This window comes from Schistocerca cancellata, chromosome 6 (assembly GCF_023864275.1).
Source record: "Schistocerca cancellata isolate TAMUIC-IGC-003103 chromosome 6, iqSchCanc2.1, whole genome shotgun sequence".
In the NCBI taxonomy this organism is placed as follows: domain Eukaryota; kingdom Metazoa; phylum Arthropoda; class Insecta; order Orthoptera; family Acrididae; genus Schistocerca; species Schistocerca cancellata.
In genome coordinates this window covers 396,044,347-396,071,153 of record NC_064631.1, presented here as the reverse complement: position 1 = coordinate 396,071,153, position 26,807 = coordinate 396,044,347, and the positions used below count along the sequence as shown (strand labels likewise).

Below are 26,807 nucleotides of genomic sequence, written 5' to 3'. Positions count from 1 at the left end.
AAGATTATTTTTAAATAAATAAATTTAAAGGCAATTAGCAACGTTCAATTCAAATTCGGCCGAAAGAAATATTAGAAAAACATTTGCGACCTGATCTTGAGCGACAGTGGCCTCTTGGGATCACAGTTGCACACACATGAAATACCAAACTCTTTAACTTAAAAAGTTTTGCTGCTAATGACGGGTCTGCAATGGTGGCATCGTTCGTGAGCGAAAACCTGTCAATTTTGTTAGCCTTTCTTGTGCATCTTACTGAATATACCAGAAATGACGGAAGAAATGAAGGGGCGTGTCGGGAGCCATCTCGGCAATCGATCTGTGAGCGGAGAGGAACTCACGTGAGACACTGTAGTACCCCATGTCACACAAGTTTGTGCGTACTGCAAATGTGGACATAAACATGGACGTAGGCGCTCGAGTTGCACTTTCCACGCTGACAGAGATACGTGAAGGTACAGATGGCGGAGTGGAGGCGGGAATCCGCAAGTTAAAACACAAACACGAAAAAATTAAAACATCCGCAGATTGTGGGGAAAAAGCGGCGTGTACCAGCATCATAATGTTCTGTGGTTAGTGGCTACTTAGATCCAGCTTACACTACAAATACTATCTGTGTTGACAATTTCAACCATGAGAATTAAGGCTGCAATCAACAGTAAGGATAGTTTTTGTGGTCGAAGTGGATCAAGGTGTACATTAGTTTGCGGGAAAGATTGCATCGTCTGTGTATTATCAGGGCCCTGTTTCGGTTATTCTGAAGTAACAGTTAAGACCAAACAGTAACAGGATCGGGAAAAATTACAGTTTGCCATCCTTTTCATTGTGCACTGACAGGATAAACGTCGCAGCATAACGCACGACGATATTTCCCAAGATCCCTTCCGGTACACTCCCTCTCACAACAGGTCTTACAACTAGCTTGCAGGTTGAGTTCATGTTGACTGAACATAGTGGCCACACCAATACTTGGTATTCTCATTAATGTCGGGGATATATCTTTCTGCTTCGACTTCAAAATCACGTTTTTCAAGGGTGTACAAGTTCTTGATTCGTGGTCTCAACGCAGCATTTGTAGAGACCACCATCGACTAGCCAGTTACCGTGTTGAAGATCACAATACTGTCATTGAAATGGTCCCTTCGCAGTGTAAATTCTCGTTGAGCACTAGGCTCCCTCGTTCGTAATGGTTAAGAGTAGGGCGCCTTCGGACCACTCCTGCCAACCTCACATATGAAAAAATGTGTAATAATCGTGCTGTTGTAACTGTTGTCGAAACGTTTCATTTCAGTGTGCTGTGTTGCTAGTAGAATAAATGAGGAAGTAGCTGCTGCCTTATCGCGTGTGCTTCCTGAGACTGCATGGGAAAGGAGTCTCACTGTCCACATCAGCGGCGGGAAGTAAAATGCATAGCGACTTCAAGATGGATAGATAGTGGAAAATGGGGTACTGAGAAGACGGGGAGCAGAGACAATTACTGAATGTAATGTGATACCGTGCACCCACTGAAGTAGGCAGTAGTTGAAGGCCGATATATGCGCATAGGCAAGACAGTCTCCGGCATAGAACGCCGGAGACATCCGTCTGTGCGTTTCAATAGTCCTTGGGCACTGAAAGAATGCATATAATTTGAATGCATGGAATACAAGTAAGTAGCACTGTCGTTGGGTAATTGTTGAAATCAATTGAGGGCAGTTGTTAATCTTAAAGTGGGTGCGCCATTTTTTAAGACACGAGGTAAACATGTATGGACAACATCACAGTTTAGTCTTAGTTCAATTAAACAGCGATAAAATAAAGTTAAATTATATTAGCTAAATCACTGTTTAATTAACCAATAATAAACTTTCAGTATATCACTCTGTTGCCGCGTACAAGTGTACAGTAATGACGCACTCAAAGCATTAAACAGTGCAGTTGCATCAGATCCCAGGCATCCGCTTATTCGATTGCTAATTACCTCTTAGACAACTGCCTGACTGTGGGGCTATACCGGTAACTCGAAATCTGGGTCTTATTCTTTCTTTTTGCACAAATCGTAAAATTTTCTCACCTAGCTTGCTGTTTATTTTATATTATCGCTGCTCACTTGGACACGTGACAACTCAACGTATCACCGTGTTAGCTGAATCAATATGGGCTCGCAATTGTAAACTGATAATGAAATTGTACAAGAGAATGTTATTTGTGAGTGACACTTTATACATATGCGCGTCCGTCGAAGGTTAAGTCGTTGGTCGCACTGCTGTACCATTGTCTAGCGCATCGATTCGTGTAAAATTGGCACTGATTTACTTGTCAGTTGTCATCACCGTGCAGCTTAGCTATTACTACCTTTCAAAAAGTAGTCTGTCCTACACGATTAGCGGTATGAGAAAGCCAAGTGTTTCACAGAATAGCAAACGAATCAGTGAACAAAAAGGAAGATGGGATTCAAGCTAAAACTTTGACGAATATACCGGGTGATCAAAAAGTCAGTATAAATTTGAAAACTTAATAAACCACGGAATAATGAAGATGGAGAGGTAAAAATTGACACACGTGTTTGGAATGACATGGGGTTTTATTAGAAAAAAAAATATTGCTAGACGCGTGAAAGATCTCTTGCGCGCGTCGTTTGGTGATGATCGTGTGCTCACCCGCCACTTTCGTCATGTTTGGCCTCCCAGGTCCCCAGACCTCAGTCCGTGCAATTATGGCTTTGGGGTTACCTGAAGTCGCAAGTGTATCGTGATCGACCGACATCTCTAGGGATGCTGAAAGACAACATCCGACGCCAATGCCTCACCATAACTCCGGACATGCTTTACAGTGCTGCTCACAACATTATTCCTCGACTACAGCTATTGTTGAGGAGTGATGGTGGACAAATTGAGCATTTCCTGTAAAGATCATCTTTGCTTTGTCTTACTTTGTTATGCTAATTATTGCTATTCTCATCAGATGAAGCGCCATCTGTCGGACATTGTTTGAACTTTTGTATGTGTTTGGTTCTAATAAAACCCCATGTCATTCCAAGCGTGTGTGTCAATTTGTACCTCTCTCTCTACATATTCCGTGATTTATTCAGTTTTCAAATTTATACTGACTTTTTGATCACCCGGTGCATGGGGAGTCAATCGTAGGTTTCTTTCAATTCCATCGCTACGTACGTTTTTTGTAATATGAAATCATAATTTTTTGGGCAATGAGAGCGCCACCGGCCGTAAATCCAGCCCTGCAGTGTCCTTACCCAACACACAGCGGCCCAAACTTTCCACACGTCTACCGTTTCACATCTCGGGAGCAGTGCGATCGAGAGAAGTTTGACGAACGGTACGTGACGTCTTGGGTCGAGCAAATTCGGGAACTGAAATTCTAGAGCACACACGTAAGTCTAGTTACGAATTTCAGTATCATAAAGTTGTCAAGGAATTTGTAGTATTGGTTGGGACAGATGAGTTAGTCAGCGTACACGTGTTAGGAGGCCACCTGTAGACCATGCTGCGGCTTTTGTCCTGTCAGTGCACGCGCCTGTGCAGTAGAGCTTAAGTGCCGGCCGCGGACGTGTCCGAGTGCTGAGGCGGCGGCGCGTGTTGGTTGAACAGAGCTGCTGCTGCTGATGGAGGCGCCGGTGTGCGGCTTCAGGCGGCTGGCCGGCTCCCCGTCTGCGACCGCCTCGGCGTGCGTCATTGTGTCCTCGGCCGCGTGCGATGGCCACGGGCCCTGCTACTGGGGGTGCCGCGCGTCCTTCCGCCTGCTGCAGATGGCCCTCCTCTACGTCGCCGTCATCTGCATCATCTGGGCCTTCCCTCCGGTGTACCACCGGTAAGCCGCCAGTCTCGCCACGATGGTGCACATCTCTGCGGTGTTGAGTAGCATGCGTTTGACTGGTGTAAAGGGATCTAACTCTCTCTCTTTTTCAGCATACATTCATATTTATTTTTGTTTCGTTTTCCTTTGTTGCTGTTGTTCTAAACGGTCCTCGCCACCTGCATGACTGGGAGTATGTGATGTTATATCAGAGAATGACGAGATTGAGTTTACCCTTGCCCTCTTGCAATGCTTTTACTAAAGCTTTGATTGGCTTTGTGAGACAATTGGTATGATTTCAGGCAAGAATACCAGGTATTGGAGGCATAAAGTTACTTATACCATTATCTTTATACTCATTTCTAATACATTACGCCAGTGAAGAGGATGTCATTGGTTGTCGCTTTATAGTGAAACAGAAAAATTTTAACGTGGTAGTTTCTAGCCAGAGAATTGGAGTTAGTATCATGGACGGACTACTATTTTATCCATCTTCAGCAACTGTAGTTGTATATCTCGAAATAATCAGCAACCAGTTGCACAAGAGAAATTTTCTTCCCTTAACTAATTTCATGATGCGATAGTTACAACCTTAAGAAAAAGGGAACTAAAGCTTGAAACCGATTGAGGAAGTGAAATTTCTTTTATGCAACTGGTTGCTGAGTGTTTTGATATAGCCTACCTTAGACAGATGAAATGTGGGGTTTTTATCAGTGCTCAATTAACACTGTCAGGGATAACAGGCGAGCTTGTTGTGGAGTGTTCCTAAAATTTCTTCCTCAGCACTAGTCAGTGTCTTGGTAAAGGGATCACTTTTCAGGAACTCGGTTTGTCAGTCACACTTAAAATGAATTGAGATCAGTCTCCCCACTGCCAGCAGGTGGTTCTGAATGAACAATTTGTACACCTTTTGAAAGTTACAGGTAACTCACATTAACTTCACATTATTAAGATGTTCTCATCCATTTGTAGGTGCATGTAAGAGGGTTAGATATTGTGACTATCTACGGCAAAAGGCAGAACTGACAGTGACGACACCACATCAGAATTGTCACGTAATTCTTACTCCCAGATACGCATGTGGTGAGCTCCTTCAATACACAGTGATGACCCGACTTGACTTAGTGCTTTGCTTCACAGGTTGTCGGAGACTAGTCAAGCTGTAGTGTTTACGCTCGTCGACTCGGCGGCAGCTGAGCTCCAGCAGCGGGCGGGCTCTGTGGATGCACCTGATGAGCCGTCTCGTACTGACAACCTCACTGTCGGCAAGTCTGCAGCTGACAGCCCTGCTGCCTCTGAGGTGACAACACCCACTCTGTCGGCAGATGTCACCAATCTTACAGAAACTGAGGAAGATAAACAGCACCAGAAGTATGTAGTGCGGGCAGAACCGAAAGTGGTGGAGCAGAGGCCGCAGGGGCAAGCTTCTCAGCCACCGCCACAGGCTGCTGCAAAGGAAGACTCTGGACCTTTTGTCAATGACAGTCTTGAAGAAGTGCAAGCATCCAGGACTACAGAGGACCAAGGTCCACCTGACCCTAGCAAGGCAGAGACTGAACACTCACTACCAGAGGACATACCATCCTTCAGCGAGTGGAGGCTAAAACATCTTGCAGAAGATGAGCAGAAAAAGAGAGGTAAAGACATCAAATTTTGTAATCTTTCAATGCTGCATTGGTTTGGTCTTCAGTACCTTGTGGTATGCAAGTAAGGAATGTGACAGATTGTATGCAGCAAAATGTATAATGGATAGCATAGAGATGAATTAAATAAATGTTAATGGCACAAACTGTACATTGGTTTATAATGAATTTTTTGGTTTTGGATGTGAGCCTGCAGATGACATGGCTCACGTCAGATGTGAAGTTGCTGCTGTTCTTGTTTTATCCTGTCCTAGCATACCTGTTCCATTGCTCCTGATTGGCTTCTTGTCGAGTGGCTGCAGTTGCGTGGCTAGGCAATGCCCTTTCCCAGACTCCTGTCCAAGCTTATGTTTTCAGCTAAATACATCCACAGCTCCTGATGGCTACCAGTTTTCCCTTAATATCATCGCTTGCTTTATTTACAACAATAAATCTGACAGACTAAGTTTTTAGCCTATCTTCTGCCAGTTTTTCTGATTAATCATGCGCTCACTTCTTCCATAAGTCTCTAAAATACTCATCTTCTTTTCTCCTGATTTCCATTTTTTACCAAGCAGTTTTAATTCATGGGTGGTTGTTCTTCCAAGAAAGACATTTCATTGTTGTAGGTTAGAAATGTACAAACTCTACTACACTCTTTAGTCTTTCTCTTTGGCATTCTAATTGCAAATCATTTTGGTCTTGATGTGATTAACATTCTGCCATATCCACTTATTTGCTTATTCTTCGCAGAAGCTCATTTGCAGATGAAAACAATGAAAGCAGTGTTGCCTCCCAGATGAAGGTATTTTAGGTAAAATATGTTGATGCATGTTTCTTTATCTCGATGTCAGCAACCTAAAAATATCAAAGGCTGAAGGAAACTGCTCAGATAAAGTAAATAAAAAATGCAGAAACCATCTTATTTTTTGAACTTAAGTTATGCAAAGAGCTATTTTGAGTTTTTGCCAATGTTAAACTAGATTAATACATTTACAGATTTGTCAGTAAAATTACATCATTTGCATTTCGAATGCTGTAGCTTTCCTTCATACTGCCTCCACTAACTCCTTGCTTCAGTGTTACAGATGTAGCACATGTAACATGTACCTTCATTCTCTCCAATTGATGTATAAGCAACCACTGGTGACTCTTGGGCCTGATTCACATACTTGCTTAAGCTTGCAGGCCACCTCGTCACGAGATGCAACGGCAGTGCACTGAGTGCAGAGAATTGATACAGTAGCGTGCGTGATGTTAATGTTTGAGGTAGTACACCAATATGAATGGCACCCCTTTCCAGAAACTCCCTGCCTCAAAATACACATTTTTGAGAGTACATTCATTTTATGTTCACCCCATCTTAAAATATTTACTTCTGCATAGTGAACATTATTTCTTTACCTATGACATTTCACAATAGTTATTTTTAAAAAAAATTTGTTGCGAAATTCTGCACTGCCTTTTTCACTCTCCCATGAAATTCTTCTGCGGGCCAGAACGAAACCAATCACCAGTCTGGATCTGGCCCAGGGGCCATTGGCTTGCACACCTGTGCTCTAATCATGTTAGTGCAGTGTTTGCAACAAAAAAAGACTATCATTCCACTTGGGACCTGTGGAAGGTACATCAGCTTATTTGTTTTAGTTGTAAATATTTGTCATATATTATTGTTTATCTGACATGTCCTACATCCTGGAGGACCACGTTACCACGGATCATTTGGAATGAAAGTAAATCTAATCTGTTCTGACCATCTTAAATAATTGTTTACAGAGCAGAAGTTTACACTATTAAAACATCTCGTCTTACCATCCATTTTGTATACCAACAAAAATAATCAGTTTTAAATTTGTGAAAATACAATGCAACTAAGTAGATACACTTAAAGATTTGGAATATTTGCAAGCTTTCAGAGCCAGTGACTCCTACCGAGCAAGGTGGCACATTGGCTAGCACACTAGACTCGCATTCAGGATGACGACGGTTCAATCCTGTGTCTGGCCATCCTGATTTAGGTGTTCTGTGATTTCTCTAAATCGCTCCAGGCAAATGCCAGAATGGTTCGTTTGAAAGGGTACGGCCTACTTCCTTCCCCTGTCCTTCCCTAATCCGATGAGACCGATGACCTCGCTGTCTGGTCTCCTTCCCCAAACAAGGCATCCCCCTCAATGGCTGGTCCTCCTCCTGGCACCATCTATACCACCCTGTAAGTTGCAAATCATACACTATCAAGGGGAGAGACACCTGTGAAATGACACTTGGCATGTCCCGGTTGTTATGCAAACAATTTTTGGCCTTTACTTGGCTTGACTACCATCGAATTATCAGTCAAGAGGAATGGACATAGATGAAGGACGTACATTGGCAACAGACAATATCCTGTTATAGAGCATGCTCTACAGCATGACAGTCATGACCTTGGTGCCTGTTTTACCACATATGCTATCTAGATTCTTCTCCCACACACTAGCCTCTCACACTTCAGGTGGGAACTGTCATTACACAATGTCCTTGGTCTTGCTATCCAACTGGCCTTAATTCATGCTAATTTCTTTTGTCTCGGCATTTCTTCTCAGTAGCTGTTCTTTTATTTAGTCTCTTTTAGTTTCCAATATGTTTTATTTTCTGATCTGTCTATTTTTCTCCATTGGACGTTTATCACATACATTGCTCATAGATTTATGCTCTTAATAACAGGAGTTAATGACTACCTCCATGGTGTTTTGTCAGTATTATGTCATCCACCTCTAAGTAACCCTGTTTTCAAATCTCAAACAATGCAGTCCCCAACAATCAATGTTTCCTTCTGTTCTCTTCTCAATCTCTGCCCCAGGTTTCTGGACTACTTTTCCAAACACTCCCCATTTCCTAAATCTTGTCAACCGTTCTGCCAGAAGAAAGTTGCTGGCTCTGAAAGCTTGCAAAGTTCCTTAACTTTTACATGTATATTTTCTGCTGCTGCTTTGTGAATAGATCTTCTTTCTATCCAGTTACATTATAAACCCATTTAATGTAATATTCTGTCATTCTCGGATATGACAGGCTGTATGTTGTAGTAGAGCTATCTGCCATCATGATCATTTAGGTATTAAGATTAGTCAGAATAAACATGGGTTTTCTTGTTTCATTCTTCAGACTTAGTGCCTTCAGATATCCTCATTACCCTTTTGGGAATCTTTTTGTGAAAGTTTCTGAGTGATTTTGTTGTATCCTTACTAAAATGGCACTGTGTAGATCTACTGTTGAAGAAGTAAAAACATGATCCACAGGTATTCTTGAAAGTGATATTTTGGTACTGTTCAATGTCAAATGTAGGAGAAGCTTCATCTCGCTAAATGCCCACTCCGTCGTAACATGATGCTATACTGACCACACTACCTTCGTTGCTTTAGAGGTGGTAGCAAACTGTTGGTGCCTATTCAACCACTCAATTTACAAAGTGATTGTAATTGCTATGACATTAATATTAATGTGATATCACATGGTTTTTGGTAAATCTGACCAATACTTGAATCTACTCCTACATTAATGTTGTGGGAACTTGAGAAATATCTGGTTTAATTTTTTCTTTTTTGTTTTTATTTTTCAAGGGACAAATTACCACTGTTTAGGGTTCATGCAAAGCTGCTGTAAGTAGTTCATGTTATTAGGGATAATACTTTAATTTTTGTGTCTAGTAGTAGCAACAGCAAATCGACGTGTATGTTGATATTTTTCTATTAATGCACGTCTGTTTTTGAATGCAGCAATGTTATCGAGTGTTCATTTCGTAACAATTGTCCCAGTACTGTGAACAATTTTGGTGGCAGGTATTTCTGTCTGCTTATCAGCATTGAGATAGAGATAAGTATAGATAACCAGTGAAAGGTCTAGCTTTCATTTTTTACATGTGATTAGTTTTGTTTCCTAGTTTCGTAGGTAATATATCTGTGTGTACTGTGAATGCAGTTCACATTAATAATCTGAATAGAAAGTTTGATTCCTTCCTGCACATCATGTAATAATTAAAAAAAAGTAAAAAAAAACCAAGAGTAAAAATTGTAATAATGGGTGGGTCCTCCTCATCTCAAGGTATGACTGATCAGCTGCCTCCCACCCTGTTTCTAAATTTTCACAATCTAAACACTCTTTCTTCCAGAGGAAGGACCTAATAGCTCCGAAATGTAGGAGTAGTTCTGTTCACTTTAAGATGTGTATATGGTGGAACTGGAATTTCACCACCTGAAGGTATCATTTGTTGGCCAGTCATTCTGCCTCTCTAATTTTATATTTTTCTCTAGTGAATTTGCCTTTTGATACATACGACATAATTTAATCTAATTTGTCTGAGCTTCCAGTTAATTTTCCATAAGCTTTTGAATCAAGTATTACTGTTAACAGACTTCTGTGTGGGTGATGGTCTCGTCATTATAAAGCCATGCAACTGGCTGTGTCATCAGTGGTTGTCCATCCCACATAAGGCCACGTGTCTGCTTGAATTCTTATGATGGCTGGATCCCAAACTGTACTCATCACCCTCCATCTTTATAGATACTATGACCTGAGGCTTGAAATATCTAATTTAAAAAAGTTAAGACACTATGTTTCCTAGTGTTATCTAGTGTGTGTAAACAGTTGAGTCCCATTTCCAGTGCATGTTTTGCTAAATTTGATTTCCTGTCATAGCACAGGCACAAAAATCTCATGTTTTATCCACTTTGATTCCATAGTTTGCACTACCTACATGAATTTTGACACTCACAGGTAGAGTTGCAATTTTGTGGCTGTGACAGTGTTAAGAATACAAACTTTCTATTCTCTTAATCAGTATTCTGCTTAAGAGTGCTCTATATAATGGCTTTGCAATATCCATCAGAAGTGTAACCATCATCAAAGAAAATATTTTTTTATGTGGCTTAATTTTTGTGGCGCAAGTTCAATGTCTCAGTAAGCTTATATAATCCATTACTGAAGATTTGTTCTGGCATTCAACTGAATGATTCTAGGTAAAATTTACTGAATTTGACTCCATGTGGACTACATGAGATAAAGGCAGGTTCTGGAATAAAATATTGAAAATTACCAGGTAAAGGTGGTGAAGGGAAATACAGAATGAAAAGAATTGAATCAGTTGGTTGTTGAAAAACAATAGGTTCATTTGGTTGTGGGTTGAATTATTCGTTCATTGTTTTGAGTGCAATATACGGGAGAAACTGAATGAACTGATTGTGTAAGTTGTAATTCTGAGTGAAACCAGTCTCTGGGAGCAATCGAATGAAAACAGTACACACAGTCGCCTGATGCCCAGCAGATTCATTTCTGAATGGAAACAATTTGACTGTTTTGACACAGATAAATCGTTAGTGTTGACTGTACTTTAACATCTGTTGTCACTGTTGTTGTTGTTCCAATATTTGCTTTTTGTTAAGTGCCAATAAGTAACTTTTAGTTCAGTTATTCATCCATATTTATGAATAGCACTCTGTTTGGTAGTGGACTTTGTGCCTGGATCAAAATGCTGAAACACTCAATGGTGTGGGAATGAAAGAACCCATATGACTGGATAAATAGTGATCCTCAACATTATTTCAATGCATTATACAGTATACGCAAGGATGATTCACATGCTGAAACTGTATTAAAGAAATGCAAAGAAAATTAACAAGTTACAAATAAAAAGTTGTATCTTATATGCTTGAGAGAGAGAGAGAGAGAGAGAGAGAGAGAGAGAGAGAGAGAGAGAGAGAGAGAGAGAGAGAGAGAGATACACCAGTGATGGGCACAAAACAACAGGAAGAGCTCTTATAAAGTTAAACAAAGTAAATTCATAATGTACCACCAGGTATTAACTGTTTAATACTAACCAAAACTGTACATTTAGCACCAGAAGTATGAGAAGAATGTAATTAAGAAATAAATACAGAAATTTTGAAAATATTTCATTTTAGAAGTACTTTTTATTCACTTCTCTGTGAAATAAAATAACTTACTTACAGACAAATAACATGTGAACTCAAGTTATGGTACGTGTATAACTGACAAAGTATGTAAACAAACTCAAACATGGAGACTGAGTGAAAAGTTTCAAATAAATGACATAATAGTCAGAGAATTGTCAGTCAGTTGTCTCACATGAGGGAAACCACTCAAACCTGCAGAATGAAACCTACGTATATCTGACACCACGGACACTAGTTTCATTTGATTATGTCATTTTACTGGAAAAACTGACAAAAAGAATTGACTGACCAATTGATTGCTAAAACCGGTTAGTTGCCATGTCACCAGAAAAGCAATTAAATATGCTTATTACCGTGTTCAGTACTGTGTGCTGGTGTAGCCTTACTACTGTATCCAGTCGTATCTAGGTCACGATGCACTACAAGGGAGTGCTGGATGAAGCAACTATACAATCACATTCACTGTTGATGAGAAAGAAGAAAAGTGAAAAAGAAAATACTATGGCTACATTTTTAATTAGTGTGTTTCTGAAACGAGGATAACCCCAAAGTAAAATGTGCACTGTAGTGAGCGCACACAGTTTTGCCCATGGTAAGTTGAATGGTGATAAGGGTGTTGTAATACTGAATGTGACAGGAAGCCCTTGGCTGCTGCCAAGTGATATCATAGGTGTAGGCTACAATTTTTTTGTTTTGTATTAATTATTCTAACCAGACCAAGCTAAGAACATGGCAAGTGTGCTGATACAAAGGACTTTAACCACCTCTTTTATCCTGAGCTGTGTTGCATAATGATAGAGCACTCCCCTGCTATAAAGCTTATTATATACAACAAAACAAAATTACTTAAAAATGTTTCTTTTTGAACACATCTGTTTGTCCTACTCATTATGAATGTCGTCAAACTTTAGCAAAATAATGACAACTGGTGTAGTAGATAATGATTTATTACATAAATTTCTCTTCATTGTAGATCAGAATAATGCAACATCTCCTCCTGTCACCCAGAGTCGGCCAGCTGGAAGTTCTAAACTACATTCAAAAAATTACGCATCTCCAGACTGTGGTGCAAAAATAGTTGCAGCTAATCCTGAAGCTACAAGTGCCAGTTCAGTATTATCTCCATCTCGAGATGAGTACCTTCTGAACACTTGCACCAGTCGAATTTGGTTTGTGGTTGAATTGTGTGAAGCTATACAGGCAAAAAAGGTGAGCTTGAAAGTATTAAATCTTAAGTTGCATTGCGTGAAATAAGGGAAAGGCAACGACTCACCTACAGTGGGTCTATGTGTGGAGCATAGAAACACAAAATGCAAAACAGGCTGTGGAGCATAGGAACACAAAATGCAAAACAGGCTTACCCACTAGCTTGATATCTCTCTCTCTCTCTCTCTCTCTCTCTCTCTCTCTCTCTCTCTCTCTCTCACACACACACACACACACACACACACACACACACACACACACACACACACACACACACACACACAAGAATTTCCCTGTAAAACTGTTGTGGTTATCACTATCAATGAAAAAAACAGTGTTTTAAAATGTAGGGTAATTGAATAGATAAAAAAATCTATTCACTAGGCAGTGGTAGGAGAATACACGTAATACAGTTTGCAAGCTTTTGGAGCCAGTGGCTCTCTCCTCTGGCAGAAGGGTTGAAGGTGAAGAAAAGGACTGGAGAGGTTTAGGAAAAGTCTTTCTCATCCCTTCTGCCAAGTCTCCCTTGACCTGGGTTTCTGGCCAACTTTCCCAAACTCTACCCATTTTCCTAAATCTCACAATTCCTTCTCGTTCACCCCTCTTCCTTCCCCTTCAATCTTTCTGTCAAGAGAGGGAGCCCTTGACTCTGAAATCTTACGCACTGTAATACCTTTTCTGTGTTTGTTCTCCTGCTACCACTTAGTAGGTAGATTTCTTTCTCTCCAATTACTTTATATTGAACTAAATTACTTTAAATTTTAATCAAAACAACTTCAAAATTAATGTAAAAATAGAAAACTACCATTCTTTTGTCAAGTTTATAGGTAGCTATAGCAAAATATCTGAAATTTTCCACACACAGACATCAAATATGGTTGTGACACCTCTCTGATAGTATATTTCTTTATAGCCTCATTTATCTGTTAGTGTTCAGAAGTAATTAATTCTGGTTGTAGATTTATAAAGTTATGATACCTAATACAAGATTGTTATGATCGAAGTGTCACTCTGAGGTCTAGTGTGTGCTGTAATTATCTTACGTGAACAAAACTAGAGAGATATTCTAATGTATTAATGCAGAACCAATTTATGCTGGAAAAAAATTGCTTCCAATTTTGACCACCAGGTGCAAATCTGGCACTATGAATGCAAGGAAAAAATGTATATAAATGTTTCCATTTTAATGGTTAGGAAAGGGATGTGGGCAGATAAGATCACACAAGTAAGAAAGGCATAATGTTGATTTTACTATTAACTACTACTTACACAGTTTGTTCAAAATGTGCACCAGGGACATTGTGAAGATCCTGTACAGTGCCAGATTTGCACCTGGTGACCACAATTTGAAAAAAAATTGCAACATTAATAAATTTTGCATTAATGCATTTGTATAACTTCGAATTTATGCTGCCATATGATGATGCAGACCACACTGGACCTCCATGAGTAGCTGTACTTAAATTATAACCACCCAGTATCTGTTTTAACTTTAAAACATAGTATTTGTAAATTGATTATGAGTCCTCAAAATTATTAACTACTACTTCATCTTTGTTTCAGATTGAGATTGCCAACTTCGAATTATTTTCATCACCACCACGAGAGTTCTCTGTATATGTTAGTGACAGGTTTCCAACTAGAGACTGGCAAAATGTAGGCAATTTTGTTGCAGAAGATGAAAGAACAATCCAAAGCTTTAACTTACATCCCCACTTGTTTGGAAAATTTATAAAAGTAGAATTTCACTCCCATTATGGCTCAGAACATTTCTGCCCAGTGTCACTGTTTCGTGCATACGGAACTAGCGAGTTCGAAGTTTTGAAAACAGTGGATCAAGTTTTAGAGCCAGATGAAAATATAGACGATGATGATGTTGAAGATGATGATGATGAACCACTTGATATTGGTAAAGGAGAACCATCAACCATATTTGATAATGCTCGTTATGCAATATTAAGTATTGTCACAAAAGCAGCAGAAGCACTAGGGAAAAGTGGAGACTCTCGAAATAATACAGACATTCAGAACAACACAACAGAAAGTGTTCATTCACAAGTACCCAGTGCAGAACCTTGTAGGAGTCCTAGGCATATTGTTGTGTGTGACAACTGTAGTGATTCACTGTATGGTGATGTATTTAAGTTACTTAGTTGTGAAGAAGAGAATCTGCATGCACTAATAGAATCGCCTTTTGTTTCGGACACCATCAGGGACTCAAAGTTGTGTGCTCCATATGGATTAGATTTCCCAAGTCGCAAGTTGGGGGCTCCATTCCCTCTTAAACCTGGAAAAATGTTTGGCATTAGGCAAGTGGATCCAGGAGGCTACATTATGGCACTATTCCCCCCAAAATATATAGCAGCCCTGTGTAATATGTTAGCAGTATTTGAAAAGCGAGTGGCCTTAAATGTTAGTGAAGAACTGAATGCTAGTCCTGTTTTGGAAAGTACAGAAAAAGAAGACACAGAATCTCACATCGTGGAAGATAATTTGGAAAACGTCCTGAAACCTGTTCCAACATGTACAATGACTACTAGTTTAAGTACCGAACCCTGTAATATTAGTAGCACTGCAGAGAACATAGACTCTCATGTTGTGCCTGTAACAGTATCTCATATTGACTCATCAGTTGCTGCACAAATTAAGCCAACTAAAACACTGGAGAGGGTTGATGAGGAAGATGTAGCACCTTCTCTTCTCACAGCTAGTAAAGTACTACCCAGTTCAGAAACCATAGTTACAGAACTGCCACCTGCACCAGATACAGTGTTACAAGCATCTTCAGTGATACAAGCAATAGACAGTGCAAATGGAAGTGCTCAGACAAAGGCTGTTGAAACTAAGGAACAGTTAGTAGACTCGAGTACATCACAAGTAGAAGATTTTGGCCTGGTGTTGGAAGAGAGTGTCACCATGCCAGTTACAGCAGAGGAACCAGCGCAAGATAATCTTTCACTGGACAGCTTGCTTAATGAATTGAAGGACCTGGAGCGAGTTGTTGACACCAGCACTGCTCCAGCTGTAGCTACAACTATGGCACCACCCAGTTTACCGACACAACAAGTCCAGAAAGAATCAGTTTTTGTCAGGCTTGCAAACAAGATCAAGGTAAATGTCTTCAAATGATTTCAGGATTCTGTTATTGACAGAATGCTTGCGCTCTCTCTCTCTCTCTCTCTCTCTCTCTCTCTCTCTCTTGCAGAATAATTCGTGCATTATAATAACTGAGCTTCATGGCTGTTGACTTCTATCTTCTGCTATTTATACTTAAACATTAAAAAATTCAAAGGTCATTACATTTGAAAATCTGCTGTTCACGGGTTTCTCAATTGCCATAAACAGCATTGTGAATAGAGCACCAGCATCTCCCAACACCACATGTATTTAAAATGTTTATGTAGTTATTTCCACTGTTACAAACTAGAGAAGTTGAATGGAGATTAGGGGCAACATCCTATCATTGTTCAAGTATTAGGTGTAGATATAATGCCACTTGAACCAAGATGAAACTGATTTGTTTCTGAATTGAGATTACTAGTGTGTAGGTGCAATAACTATAACAGAAAGTTATTGTAATGAATGTGTTGCATGTCTTGTAATTGACATTTTGTGTAGCTAATTCAGATGAGTTTACATTTATCATTTAATTTTTAAATGTCACTGCTTTTAAATTGTTCTTCACATGGAAACACTAAACCATTATGAACGAGACACTTGGTTCTAAATGCACTGTCCTGCACACTGTTCGTTAATTCATTTATCATCCATGGATTCCGTGGAGGAGATACTGTGAGGGATGTGAAAGCACACGGTGTACACTTTAACAGAAGACAAACTGATTTTAAAATTTTAAGCTGTGCACTGTATTAACAATAAACTAATCCTATGCTGTTTAATGCTATACATACTTAAGTCAGCTACAGTCAAGTGAGAAAATTAGAAGCTGCTACTTTGAAAAATTCTGATGCCTCCGTAGTTGTACTAATATTCATTTAATTACATTGGGATTTTTCAAAGAAAATAATTACAAACATCATTATATATTGATTAATACTTGCTGTGGAGACACACAAAAGTACATTGCACTATGTTAGATTTTGAAAGTATTACTTCTTTCTTTGGGGGGATGGAAGAGGAGGAAGGGGGGGGAGTATGAAAAGAAAATTGAAGTTACTCACAAGGGAACCTCCCCATCGCACCCCCCTCAGATTTAGTTATAATTTGGCACAGTGGATAGGCCTTGAAAAACTGAACACAGATCAATCGAGAAAACAGGAAGAAGTTGTGTGGAACTATGAAAAAATAAGCAAAATATACAAACTGAGTAGTCCATGCAAAGATAGGCAACATAAAGGATAATCTCAGCTCAGGAGCGCTGTGGTCCCGTGGTTAGCGTGAGCAACTGTGGAACGAGAGGTCCTTGGTTCAAGTCTCCCCTCTAGCGAAAAGTTTTTATTTATTTTGGCAAAGTTATGATCTGTCCATTCGTTCATTGACGTCTCTGTTCACTGTAATAAGTTTAGTGTCTGTGGGAACTGAAAACATTTGATCGCAAGGTCATAGGTCAACTGATTCCTCCATAGGAAAACACGTCTGATATATTCTATACGACACTGGTGACGGCATGTGCGTCACATGACAGGAATATGTTGTCGACCCACCTAACTTGTACACTTGGCGAATGGGTAAAAACATTCTTCTACGTTGCCCGATTTAGGTTTTCTTGTGGATGTGATAATTACTCCCAAAAAAGTGATGAAAACATAAGAGTTTGTCACATAAACTGCAACAAATGAATCCAACAGTTTCGCAGTCGCTCACTTTTCCCTGTGCTCTAAGTTGATTATGTGTGAGTGCCTGAACGTTGATAATTGTCTGAAAACAAAAAATTAAACTTTTCGCTGGAAGGGAGACTTGAACCTAGAACCTCTCGTTCCGCAGTTGTTCACGCTAACCACGGGACCACGGTGCTCCTAAGTTCAATTAATCGTTGATGTTGCATATCTTGCACATCGACTACTCAGTTTGTATATTTTGCTTATTTTTTCATAGTTCCACACAACTACTTCCTGTTTTCTCGATTGATCTGGGTTCAGTTTTTCAAGGCCTATCCACTGTGCCAAATTATAACTACATCTGAGGGGGGTGCCATGGGGAGGTTCCCTTGTCAGGTCCCAGGATCCATCTACCCTCTCTTCTCCATGAGTAAGAAACTAATAGTTCTGAACAGTAATTCAGTGCTACACATTTTATCGACTCATTTGGCAGTATTTGCTTCATGAATGTGAATATTGGGCAGCAGTCTCCTAGTTTTACTTTTTTGAGCGAATTTTTCTTGAGATAAAATTATCTTTAAATACAGAGTCACATATATGGTACATTGCTACTTTCCATGCAGCTTCACAGTGAACACTACTACTTGTCATGTAGCTAACCAAATGTTCACTCTAGATATTATAATACTTCGTGGAAAGAGTGACTCATGAGCTGGACTTTAATTTTGTTTTGAACTAATTGGGATTTCAAATTCCTCACTTTATTTGATAGGAGCTTGTTTGAATACCTTTATCCCAGAGTATGTAACACTACTTCAAATCCTAGACAAAGAGGCAAAAATCTACATTAATATTATTTATGAGTCTTCTCTTGTGAAATCATAGTCAATCTGAAACTGATTTTTATTTTCAGCAACAAAAATAATTAAGGTGTAAGTGTATTTGGAGGAGTGTAAGAATTCAAAGATCCTTAACAAAGCATCTGTAAAATGTACATTTACACAATTTTTGCAATATTCTTAGTGCTTGCTTTTACTGAACACACAATTTATTTACTTTTAGAAGATAATACAGTAAGGCAGTGAAGAATGAAAATAGATTGACACGATGAGTGGGGCGTCTAAGGTAATCATGCTTAACTGAGCTTCTTGATTAGTTTGTGTAGGTTGACTGAATATTAAATTATTATCCACTTCTAGGAATTTTACATAGTGTTTCATTTCATGCAAGGCCATTGTCTACTTTTGGTGCGAGCAGGTCACTTTCGCTTGTTCCAAATTGCATAATGTGTCTTCATAAGATTCAGCTTTCAAGCAGTTCGCTGCGAACCCCTTGGAGGCCTGTTTGGTTAGGATCTGAACTGTGTCAAGTAAAATTGAGTTTGGACACCATCTTGTCATCATCAGAACATTAGAGTTTCTGAGCTGCTCTTTAAAGTCATTGGGTTAGGAACAAGAGTGGAACCAGTACCAATTCTTGTGGGATTCCAGATATTGTTTCCCCATTCTGAGGTTAATTTCAGCCTTGTGATACAGTCTGTTACTGATACCTTACACCTTATGTTGTAAGACTCTATACATTCACCAAAGATTCCATAACGTTTCAGTTTGCCAACACGAATTTTGTCCTCAACAGGTGTTGCTTTCTCTGTCGAGAATTCTGTAGGGAAGCCAAACTGAGAGGCAGTTAACAAGTTCTGCTTGGTTACATGAGTCAGTATTATTACATAAACAAGTTTTTTGAAGACTTTTGGAAAGACTGGAAGGAGTGAAATAGGTCTGTAATTAGGTTGTCTGCTTTATCTCCAATTTTATACATGAGTGGTGGTATACCATATTAAAAACAGGCTGGAAATATCCCGAGTCACAGATTCAGTGTAAAGATATTGCTTGTGCGTAACTGTTTCAAGCTTTATAAATTGAAAGACAACTTACAATTTAAAAAAAATTCATTTCAGGCCCTGGAGCGCAATATGTCCCTGAGTGGCCAGTACCTCGAAGAACTTAGTAAGAGGTACAAGAAACAAGTGGAGGATATGCAAAAGTCTTTCAATCGTACATTGTCAGTTGTTCTGGATCAAAATCGTAAAGCAGAAGAACGAGAGAAAAGAAGACTAGAAGAGATTGTTGAGCTAAAACAACAACTTGCGATCCTTTCAGCAACAGTTGAAACTATAGTTAATGAAAGAACTAGTTGGGCTGCCACAGGTTATGTAAGTAAATAATTCTGTACAATTTGGAATTATTGTAAGTCATTCAGTGCACAAATATACTGGTATATAGAACAAATCATTGCAAATAGTTGGTCACTTCATTCATCCATGCACAGTCTGAAGTCTACAGCTGGTTCTTTCTTTAGTGGTTACAAAGTATCCATGTACTTCTGTATTACAGGATGAAGCAGGACTAGAGAGATGAACCTTCAGAGGTAGGTCAGGAATACTGCGGACACCTACTGTGTATTTTGATATAAGGCACACACAGTCTCTGGCAACTCAATATGAAGTTATTGCCTTTAGCCTGGACGATAGTGAATTGGTCGAAGTGGTCCTGTTCCATGGCCAGCGTGGTCACCAGACATGGCATGAAAGGATTTCTTTTCCTGGGGCATGTGAAGAGACTGGTCGATAATGATGTGGGCCTGATTGCTAACGGAAATAGTACTCTAATCTCTTGGAATTCTTGAGCTTGTAAGACAGTTGAGGGTGCATTATTGTACACACTACTGCGATCAAGGTGATCAGAATTTTGAACAGTACTGGTAATGGAACAGTTCTGCATTTGCTACATGCTGCTGTACTGTACACTGACAGTGACAGAATAGACTGAACACATTTTTATAGAAGTAAGTGTGTGTGTGTGTGTGTGTGTGTGTGTGTGTGTGTGTGTGTGTGTGTGTCGTTTCATTATATGGTCTGTGCATTGTGTGTTGTACATTTTGTTTGTTTCGTATTACAGGCTTCTTCGTGTTGTGAAGTAATTTTCACAGAAATGTTGGTGACTGTGATAACAAATTGAATGAATTGTAATAACGTTATTATCTGTAATGAGGTACCAGACACTGTAGGTCCCAGGTAGCAGAAAAAGTTTTAATCACCAGTGTTTGCCTAATAGGGGGTGGGGGGTGGGGGGGGGGGGAGGAGAGGAGAGGGAGAGGTGCAGGTGCTGTGAAATAGCTTATCTCCAGACTTCGTGTCAATGCTGCAGAGTTGTGCACTGTAGTCATGGACACTGTTAATGGTGACCTGCGCCTTAAACTTAGCTTTATGAATGAACGTTGGTGAATTAGTGATTACAGTTAATACTGCATGATTCAAATCTAATTTTATCTCATCACTACTGAAGTAATTGGCAAGAGTGTTGTTATTCTTGCAGGCAGTGAAATTACAAACATAAATTTTCTCATTTTGTATTTATATTACTGCTCACTAACACAAATAAAAAGAGTTCCTTAGTTCCTAATGTGCACTGTATAATTGCAAAGATATGCTGGCTAGAATAAAGTAATTTGAAGGAGTTCGTTTGTTTATAGGCCCTGATGCAGCCTCTTTTCTTCATAGTGGTGTTTGCAGTAATGCTTCAGTATTTGAAGCATCATGCAAATCACACAAATTTACAGCTGAATGAAGATAATCAACGAAGATTTAGCATTGGATATAGAAGCAGAAAGTTAAATAGATTTGAAAAGAGGAGGAGATCTGTTGAAGGAGTTACTGGGCATGAAATACATAGATTAAAGAAGCGGCGTCCAAGTGAAGATACTTTAGTTTCAGGTAAGTGTTGAAAGTTTATTATTTTATTGTAAAGAAAATATCCGATACTCCAGAAACTGTCTAAATAAATTTTCATATTTCAGGCAGCTATTATGAGTTACTCATCCCAGATAATCAGGCATCAGAAGTTGATGGAGGTGTCCGCAGTGTATTGAGGTTGGAGAATAAACGAAGAAGACGGAAGAAAAAAGATTCGTTGCCAAGATCAGATTACAACACTGAACTACAGAAGCCAACAGATACACAGAGTGATCCTCTGTTTCAGGAGAAATCTCCTGAAGCTAATAATCCATCAATTATAAATGGTTTTCATTCATCTGACCATCAAGAACTTAAATCTGAAGCAGAGCAGTTATCAAATGTGGTTCTGTGCAAATCATCAGACAATATGCAGTACTCAAGTGCAGAATCACTATTGAAAACTACAGGTTCTGCAGTGCAATACTCTGACTCCTCAGATTCATCTTTACACAATAGGGGGCGAGGGTTATTACAGCTCGAAGTTCTGTACTCCAACAAACAAGTGAATGATAAGGTTAACCTAAGTGAGTCTGTACCAGTATTAGGACACAATAATGGTTCAGTGAAACATCAGGGTCTGAGTCCAAAGATTCGCAATCTGTCGGCTCCTTTGTTTATGAAGACTGCAATGGCTGCAAGAAGTGGCCGTCGTAGCTCAGAGCAGAGTCCGACATTGCAGGCTAAATTGAAGTCTGACAACTGGGAGTGGTACAGTAGTAGAAAGGGCAATGGTTCTAGTCATACAGTGACATCAACACAAACAGTGCAGAATGGTGATGGCAGTAGTCATGCAACTCCAGATTCATTAGAAAGGACAAGTAATGTGAGCAGCACAGTAAATCCAATACGTAAAGAAGGTAGCAAGAAGCAGACTGGTGGCTTAAAGAAAATAGGAAGCTGGAGAATACAGTCACTGTTCAAAAACTGAATTACTTAAATTATGTAAATAAATTGAGATTAAAGTCTGAACAAATGCAATTTCATTCCACAAACTTTTGTTGTAATTTATATTGTATTTAAAACATCTAATTGCAATATATTTTTCTTTTATATCCTTTTATTTATTTTTTGTACTGTTTTAGACATTGTCTTCTCTGGTGTATTATTTATGTCTGTAATATATGTATTTATGTAAAATCAGAAAACACAAGTCATCACACACTGTTTATAGACTGACATTCCTGACCACAGGAGCACCAATAGTATTGAATAAATTGTATGCCTTTCAAAAGCAACATGAATAGAATTCATCCTCTCTTTCAAAACAACCATGTACACCGAAGGGTGCTGCAGCATACTGGTGTGGATATAATTCATGATCTGTTATGTCTTTATTCTGGAGAGAGACTAATAGCTTACAGATCAATATCACTGAGATTAATCAAACTAACTTTTTAAAACAATGTTTGAGGTTGCAGGGAGGATCTGTAAATTTTACATTTGATGGAGTATAATTCCAGTAAATTCATGTACTTGAAGATTAAACTGGGGAAAAGTGATTGATTCAGGTATTTCCAGAACAGATAAAAAGTCTATTTTAGTTTTTATTTTCATAAACTTCATTGTGTTCTAAATATAAAAGTTTCTGGTACAGTGTGCCATTTTCTTACTTATTGAATAGTCTTTAAGTTAAAAAGTGGTCTCTTCAGTATTGTCATTTGAAAATTCATACCTAACTTAAACAATTAACAAAAAATTATGATTTGTTATAATAGCTGTCATTTTATTAAAACAACCAGTTTTAGTAAAAAAGACATACAGCTATTGTGCCAAATCATGATTTTTCAAAAATATTTGAAAGCTGTAAATCATTATCTCCTTAAGATAATGATTAAGTAAATGTCCAGAATAATGTAGCCATGCATGTGTGTTTTCTGTACTGCTCTTGAGGAGATCATCAAAAAGCTTCGCAATATTTCTAGTCTTAACTGCCTATTGACCTCCCAGTAACTTAACTATATCATGATTTGTTGCTGTCACTACTCTCATTGTTACATTTCATGGTCATCACTTCTTGTTTCAATACTGCTGCTGTGTAATTGAGATTCTTGAAACAAATCATTGTACTGTAATGTTAGCAACTGGACATTAGACATTGTCTAACCTGATGTGTTTGGCTAGACAGTTAGAGATATAGTCAACCTGAAAATACAACTACTATCAAGGCAAAAGAATTCATCATTATCAACTTGAACTTAGCACCAAAACATCGTATTGAAATATTTTTAAGGATTTTAGATGGCAAAAGAACATAAGATGTTTGTGATCAGAATACCTTGTTTCAGAAATGAAGAACATCCCAATTGCTTCTGCCAGTGTCTGTGCATAAGACATTATGTAGATATTCTACACCACTGCCTGTATTCAGTACTAAATCTGGGTTAGAATTAGTGAAACAAGAAAACACCCACAGAGTGTGTGCATGCTAACAGCTAAGGTATATGGTGCCATTATTGCAGATAGGTACCTCAACTCTACAGTGAGTGGTTCTCTATCCATTTCATTGTAAGCAATAGTGAAAAGATGTCTCTGGATCCTCATTCACTGTTAGAGCTACAGCACAAAGATTCTCCTTTTTTAAGTTACTTTGTTCTTAATTACAATGAATGTTGGAGTGGCATTACTGAACTGAATGTTTGACACTGATGTTGCCATGACTTCAGAAAAAAAGGAAACGTGCTTTCACCACCAGTTCCCTTAACATCCAGAAAAATGGCTCAAATGTTTGCTACTACATGTATGTTATAATTAATTTAGCTATTTTCATTAATAATTTAGTCACCTTACTGCCTTCTGTTTTCTATTATGACATGTTGAGCACCGTGGACCAACTATGTATACAGATGAACCTCTTTATCCACATCAATAAAAATAATTCTTTGGGTGCTGTTGTTCAGTAATAATGGAGGAAATCTAAGTTGAAAGCAATATTTCTAACGAAGTATTTCAAATTTTTTAAAGTACTTCAAAATTTCTCTAAATAGTGTGCCTATTTAGGAATACATTTAAAATGGATATGCATATCTGTTCTATGTAAGTGCTATTTGAATTTTTCACATACAAAATCAATTCCTTTCTGAAAATTGCTTTTTTGGTAAGTATGCCAGTTCACACACACACACACACACACACACACACACACACACACACACACACGTCTAAATATTCTGGTAAATTGTAGGAGCAGTGGTATGAGGTACAGCTTTACTTTGTTTCTGAGTATGTGGTACTTTAATTTTCCTGATATCTACTGATGATATGTTACATACTAAGGTATCATGTATAAAACATCATTCTGAAACCCAAACAGGGATGCAAAGAATACACAGGAATTATTTTACTTACAGTATTGCTGCCATTATCAAATGACCATGTACAATTTCATTGTTTATGTGAAGATCAACCTCCCATATGGACACAGTTCTGTTGGAACAGTGGAGAAAATCCACACCAAGTGTGGGCTCAGTGATGTTAGAGATCAGAAAAGCCCTTCAGAAATTGTTTGAGAATGATAAATTCATGACTGCATCTCGCTGACTGAACATAGGCATTTTGCTGTGAGCCACGATTTTATGTATGAATAGTTTCTTGATGTTGCAGGGAGGATACAGACTGAAGTGTGAGTGTCTGTCAGTTAAATAAACTAGCACATTCCATGTGTCTGTGATGTACAGCTGATGTGACATTGGAACACTGAAGAACAGTGTGCCTGTTGTCTTTTTCAGGTAGATACATCCCCAATATGGGGGAATACACATATCGTATGGTGGAGTATGGGTGGCACATCTTCATCTAATAGGGGTAGAACTGTTCGCAGTGGTAGGTAGGCGCTGTACATTTGCGCAAGTAGTTGTGCCTAACTTCAGTCACAGCTCCCTTTTGGGTAATCGCATGGCTGGATCCATTTGTGGGCCAGCTGTCGGAAGTGTGAATGATACTGACAGTTTTGAGTGCAGCATCTGGTAGGTTGAGGGCTGCTGGAGCTCCCTAGTGTTGATGCTACAGTGTAGTGCACACACTTGTTCTACAAGTGGAAGCTGCCATTCTTTAGCAGTGGCATCCATAACCGTGCCCATGACACCATGTTGTCCAGTTTGTGGTGGCAAATTTGTTTCATTAAATGATAGAACATGATAAAGTTGATCCATGATCATTAACTGTCAGTTGAAAGGTCAGGGTGTACTGGAAATCACTGCATTTCAACCTGAGAAGTAACTGGCTCATACAGATCAGTGTGGAACCAGAAAACTTGGCTGAGGAAACCAGTGACTATAGGTGATGCGATAATGCAAAAGGGACCTTGTTGAATGTGGATGTTTGTCAGTTTGCAGGCTTGGCGTAGCGTACTCTGTGTGTGTGTGTGTGTGTGTGTGTGTGTGTGTGTGTGTGTGTGTGTGTGTGTGTGTACACCCTGAAGGAGGTATGTTATGTATAACATTTGTCAATAACCATAAAGTTCGTAAGTCAAATGCTCCAATAGGGAGGATGAATTGGATATTAACATCTGAAATGCCATACCGATATGCTTCAAAGCAGAGCTCAAGAAACTGCAACCAAAAATCAGGCTGTTGCGCCATCTACAACGCTGCGATAATTTAATAAGCGGTGCAGGTGGTACGATGCAGCTTGGTGGTGAGCTGCGTAAGGTGTGAAGTGCCCCAACACTTAGCTGGAAGGTAACACCAGTTGTGAAATACTCTGAAAGTCTTCTGAAACACCTGATAAGCAAAGTATCTTGGAGCTGTAGTGTCCTTGTTAGTATGTGAAGTGATCTGTCTTGATGAGCTTATCTGCCATTATCAGGGTCACTGCATGTGGGAACTATAACACTGAACAACAAATTTGAAGTGGAAGTGTGTGTTTTTGAGTTAGTTGTGTTTATTTTAGTGTAAAATGATACAAAATCCTCATCTTCATAAATATGTAGCTTTGGTTTTGAAAAAAAGTAATATATATTTTTGTATAAATGACTCACTAAATATGCATCCACGTTCCAAGATTCAGCGTAACAAATTTTAAGTGAATAATTGCTTGAATTACCTTGTGAGTTACACATTGATAAATTTCAGTGCCATTCTGTAAGTACAAAAGTAAAAAATGAAGATAACATTACACGAATGAAAATACTTTGCACCATAACTATGTTAAGCACAAAAGAAAATATATAAATGAACTGGTCACAAATGTGTATAAAGGATTACAAATGTTAAATGTCCATATGTACAGTATATACAATTATATATTTTGTTCAGAGATAAATTCAGATAATGGCAGTTTTCGCTTGGCTTGACGTTTATACACATACTCGGGAGCATCCCTTATGACAGTCCAGCAGTAATCTGCTAAAATAGTAGGGCTCCATTTTCTGGCATACCTCTTCTCAAATGTGGCAATATCTTGATGAAATCACTCCCCATGTTCATCACTTACTGCACCCCAATCTTGGGGAAGAAGTCAAGAAACGCATTTCTACGTAAGAAATGCATTTTCAGTGACATGTTGCATCCAAGTTTTTCATAAGATGACATGATGTTATCTACAGTCTCCTTGCTCGTTTGTTCCCTAAGAACTGTAAACAGACTGTATTAAAACATTGCCATGCATGCATTGTACGATTCAATCAAAAGTATGGTATCTAAAAAGCCTCGAGTCTCTGGGCTTACAAAGACTCTGTCCT

The 26,807-nt window shown here is 38.9% G+C and overlaps 1 protein-coding gene across 5 annotated transcripts in view; it reads left to right on the top strand.

Moving 5' to 3' along the window:
* LOC126191343 (SUN domain-containing ossification factor) overlaps window positions 1-22,365 on the top strand; it is a 281,108-nt gene extending 258,743 nt beyond the window's left edge. For 4 of the 5 annotated variants that reach the window (XM_049932181.1, XM_049932179.1, XM_049932180.1 and 1 more), the window contains exons 2-8: window positions 3,585-3,804; window positions 4,930-5,426; window positions 12,327-12,562; window positions 14,123-15,670; window positions 19,295-19,549; window positions 20,869-21,113; window positions 21,197-22,365. In XM_049932181.1, the coding sequence (XP_049788138.1) occupies window positions 3,599-3,804; window positions 4,930-5,426; window positions 12,327-12,562; window positions 14,123-15,670; window positions 19,295-19,549; window positions 20,869-21,113; window positions 21,197-22,058 (3,849 nt within the window). In that variant the 5' untranslated portion in view covers window positions 3,585-3,598 and the 3' untranslated portion in view covers window positions 22,059-22,365. The remainder of the gene's footprint in view (window positions 1-3,584; window positions 3,805-4,929; window positions 5,427-12,326; window positions 12,563-14,122; window positions 15,671-19,294; window positions 19,550-20,868; window positions 21,114-21,196) is intronic. The other variant, XM_049932178.1, reaches the window with a different exon arrangement.
* The last annotated feature ends 4,442 nt before the right edge of the window (window positions 22,366-26,807 follow it).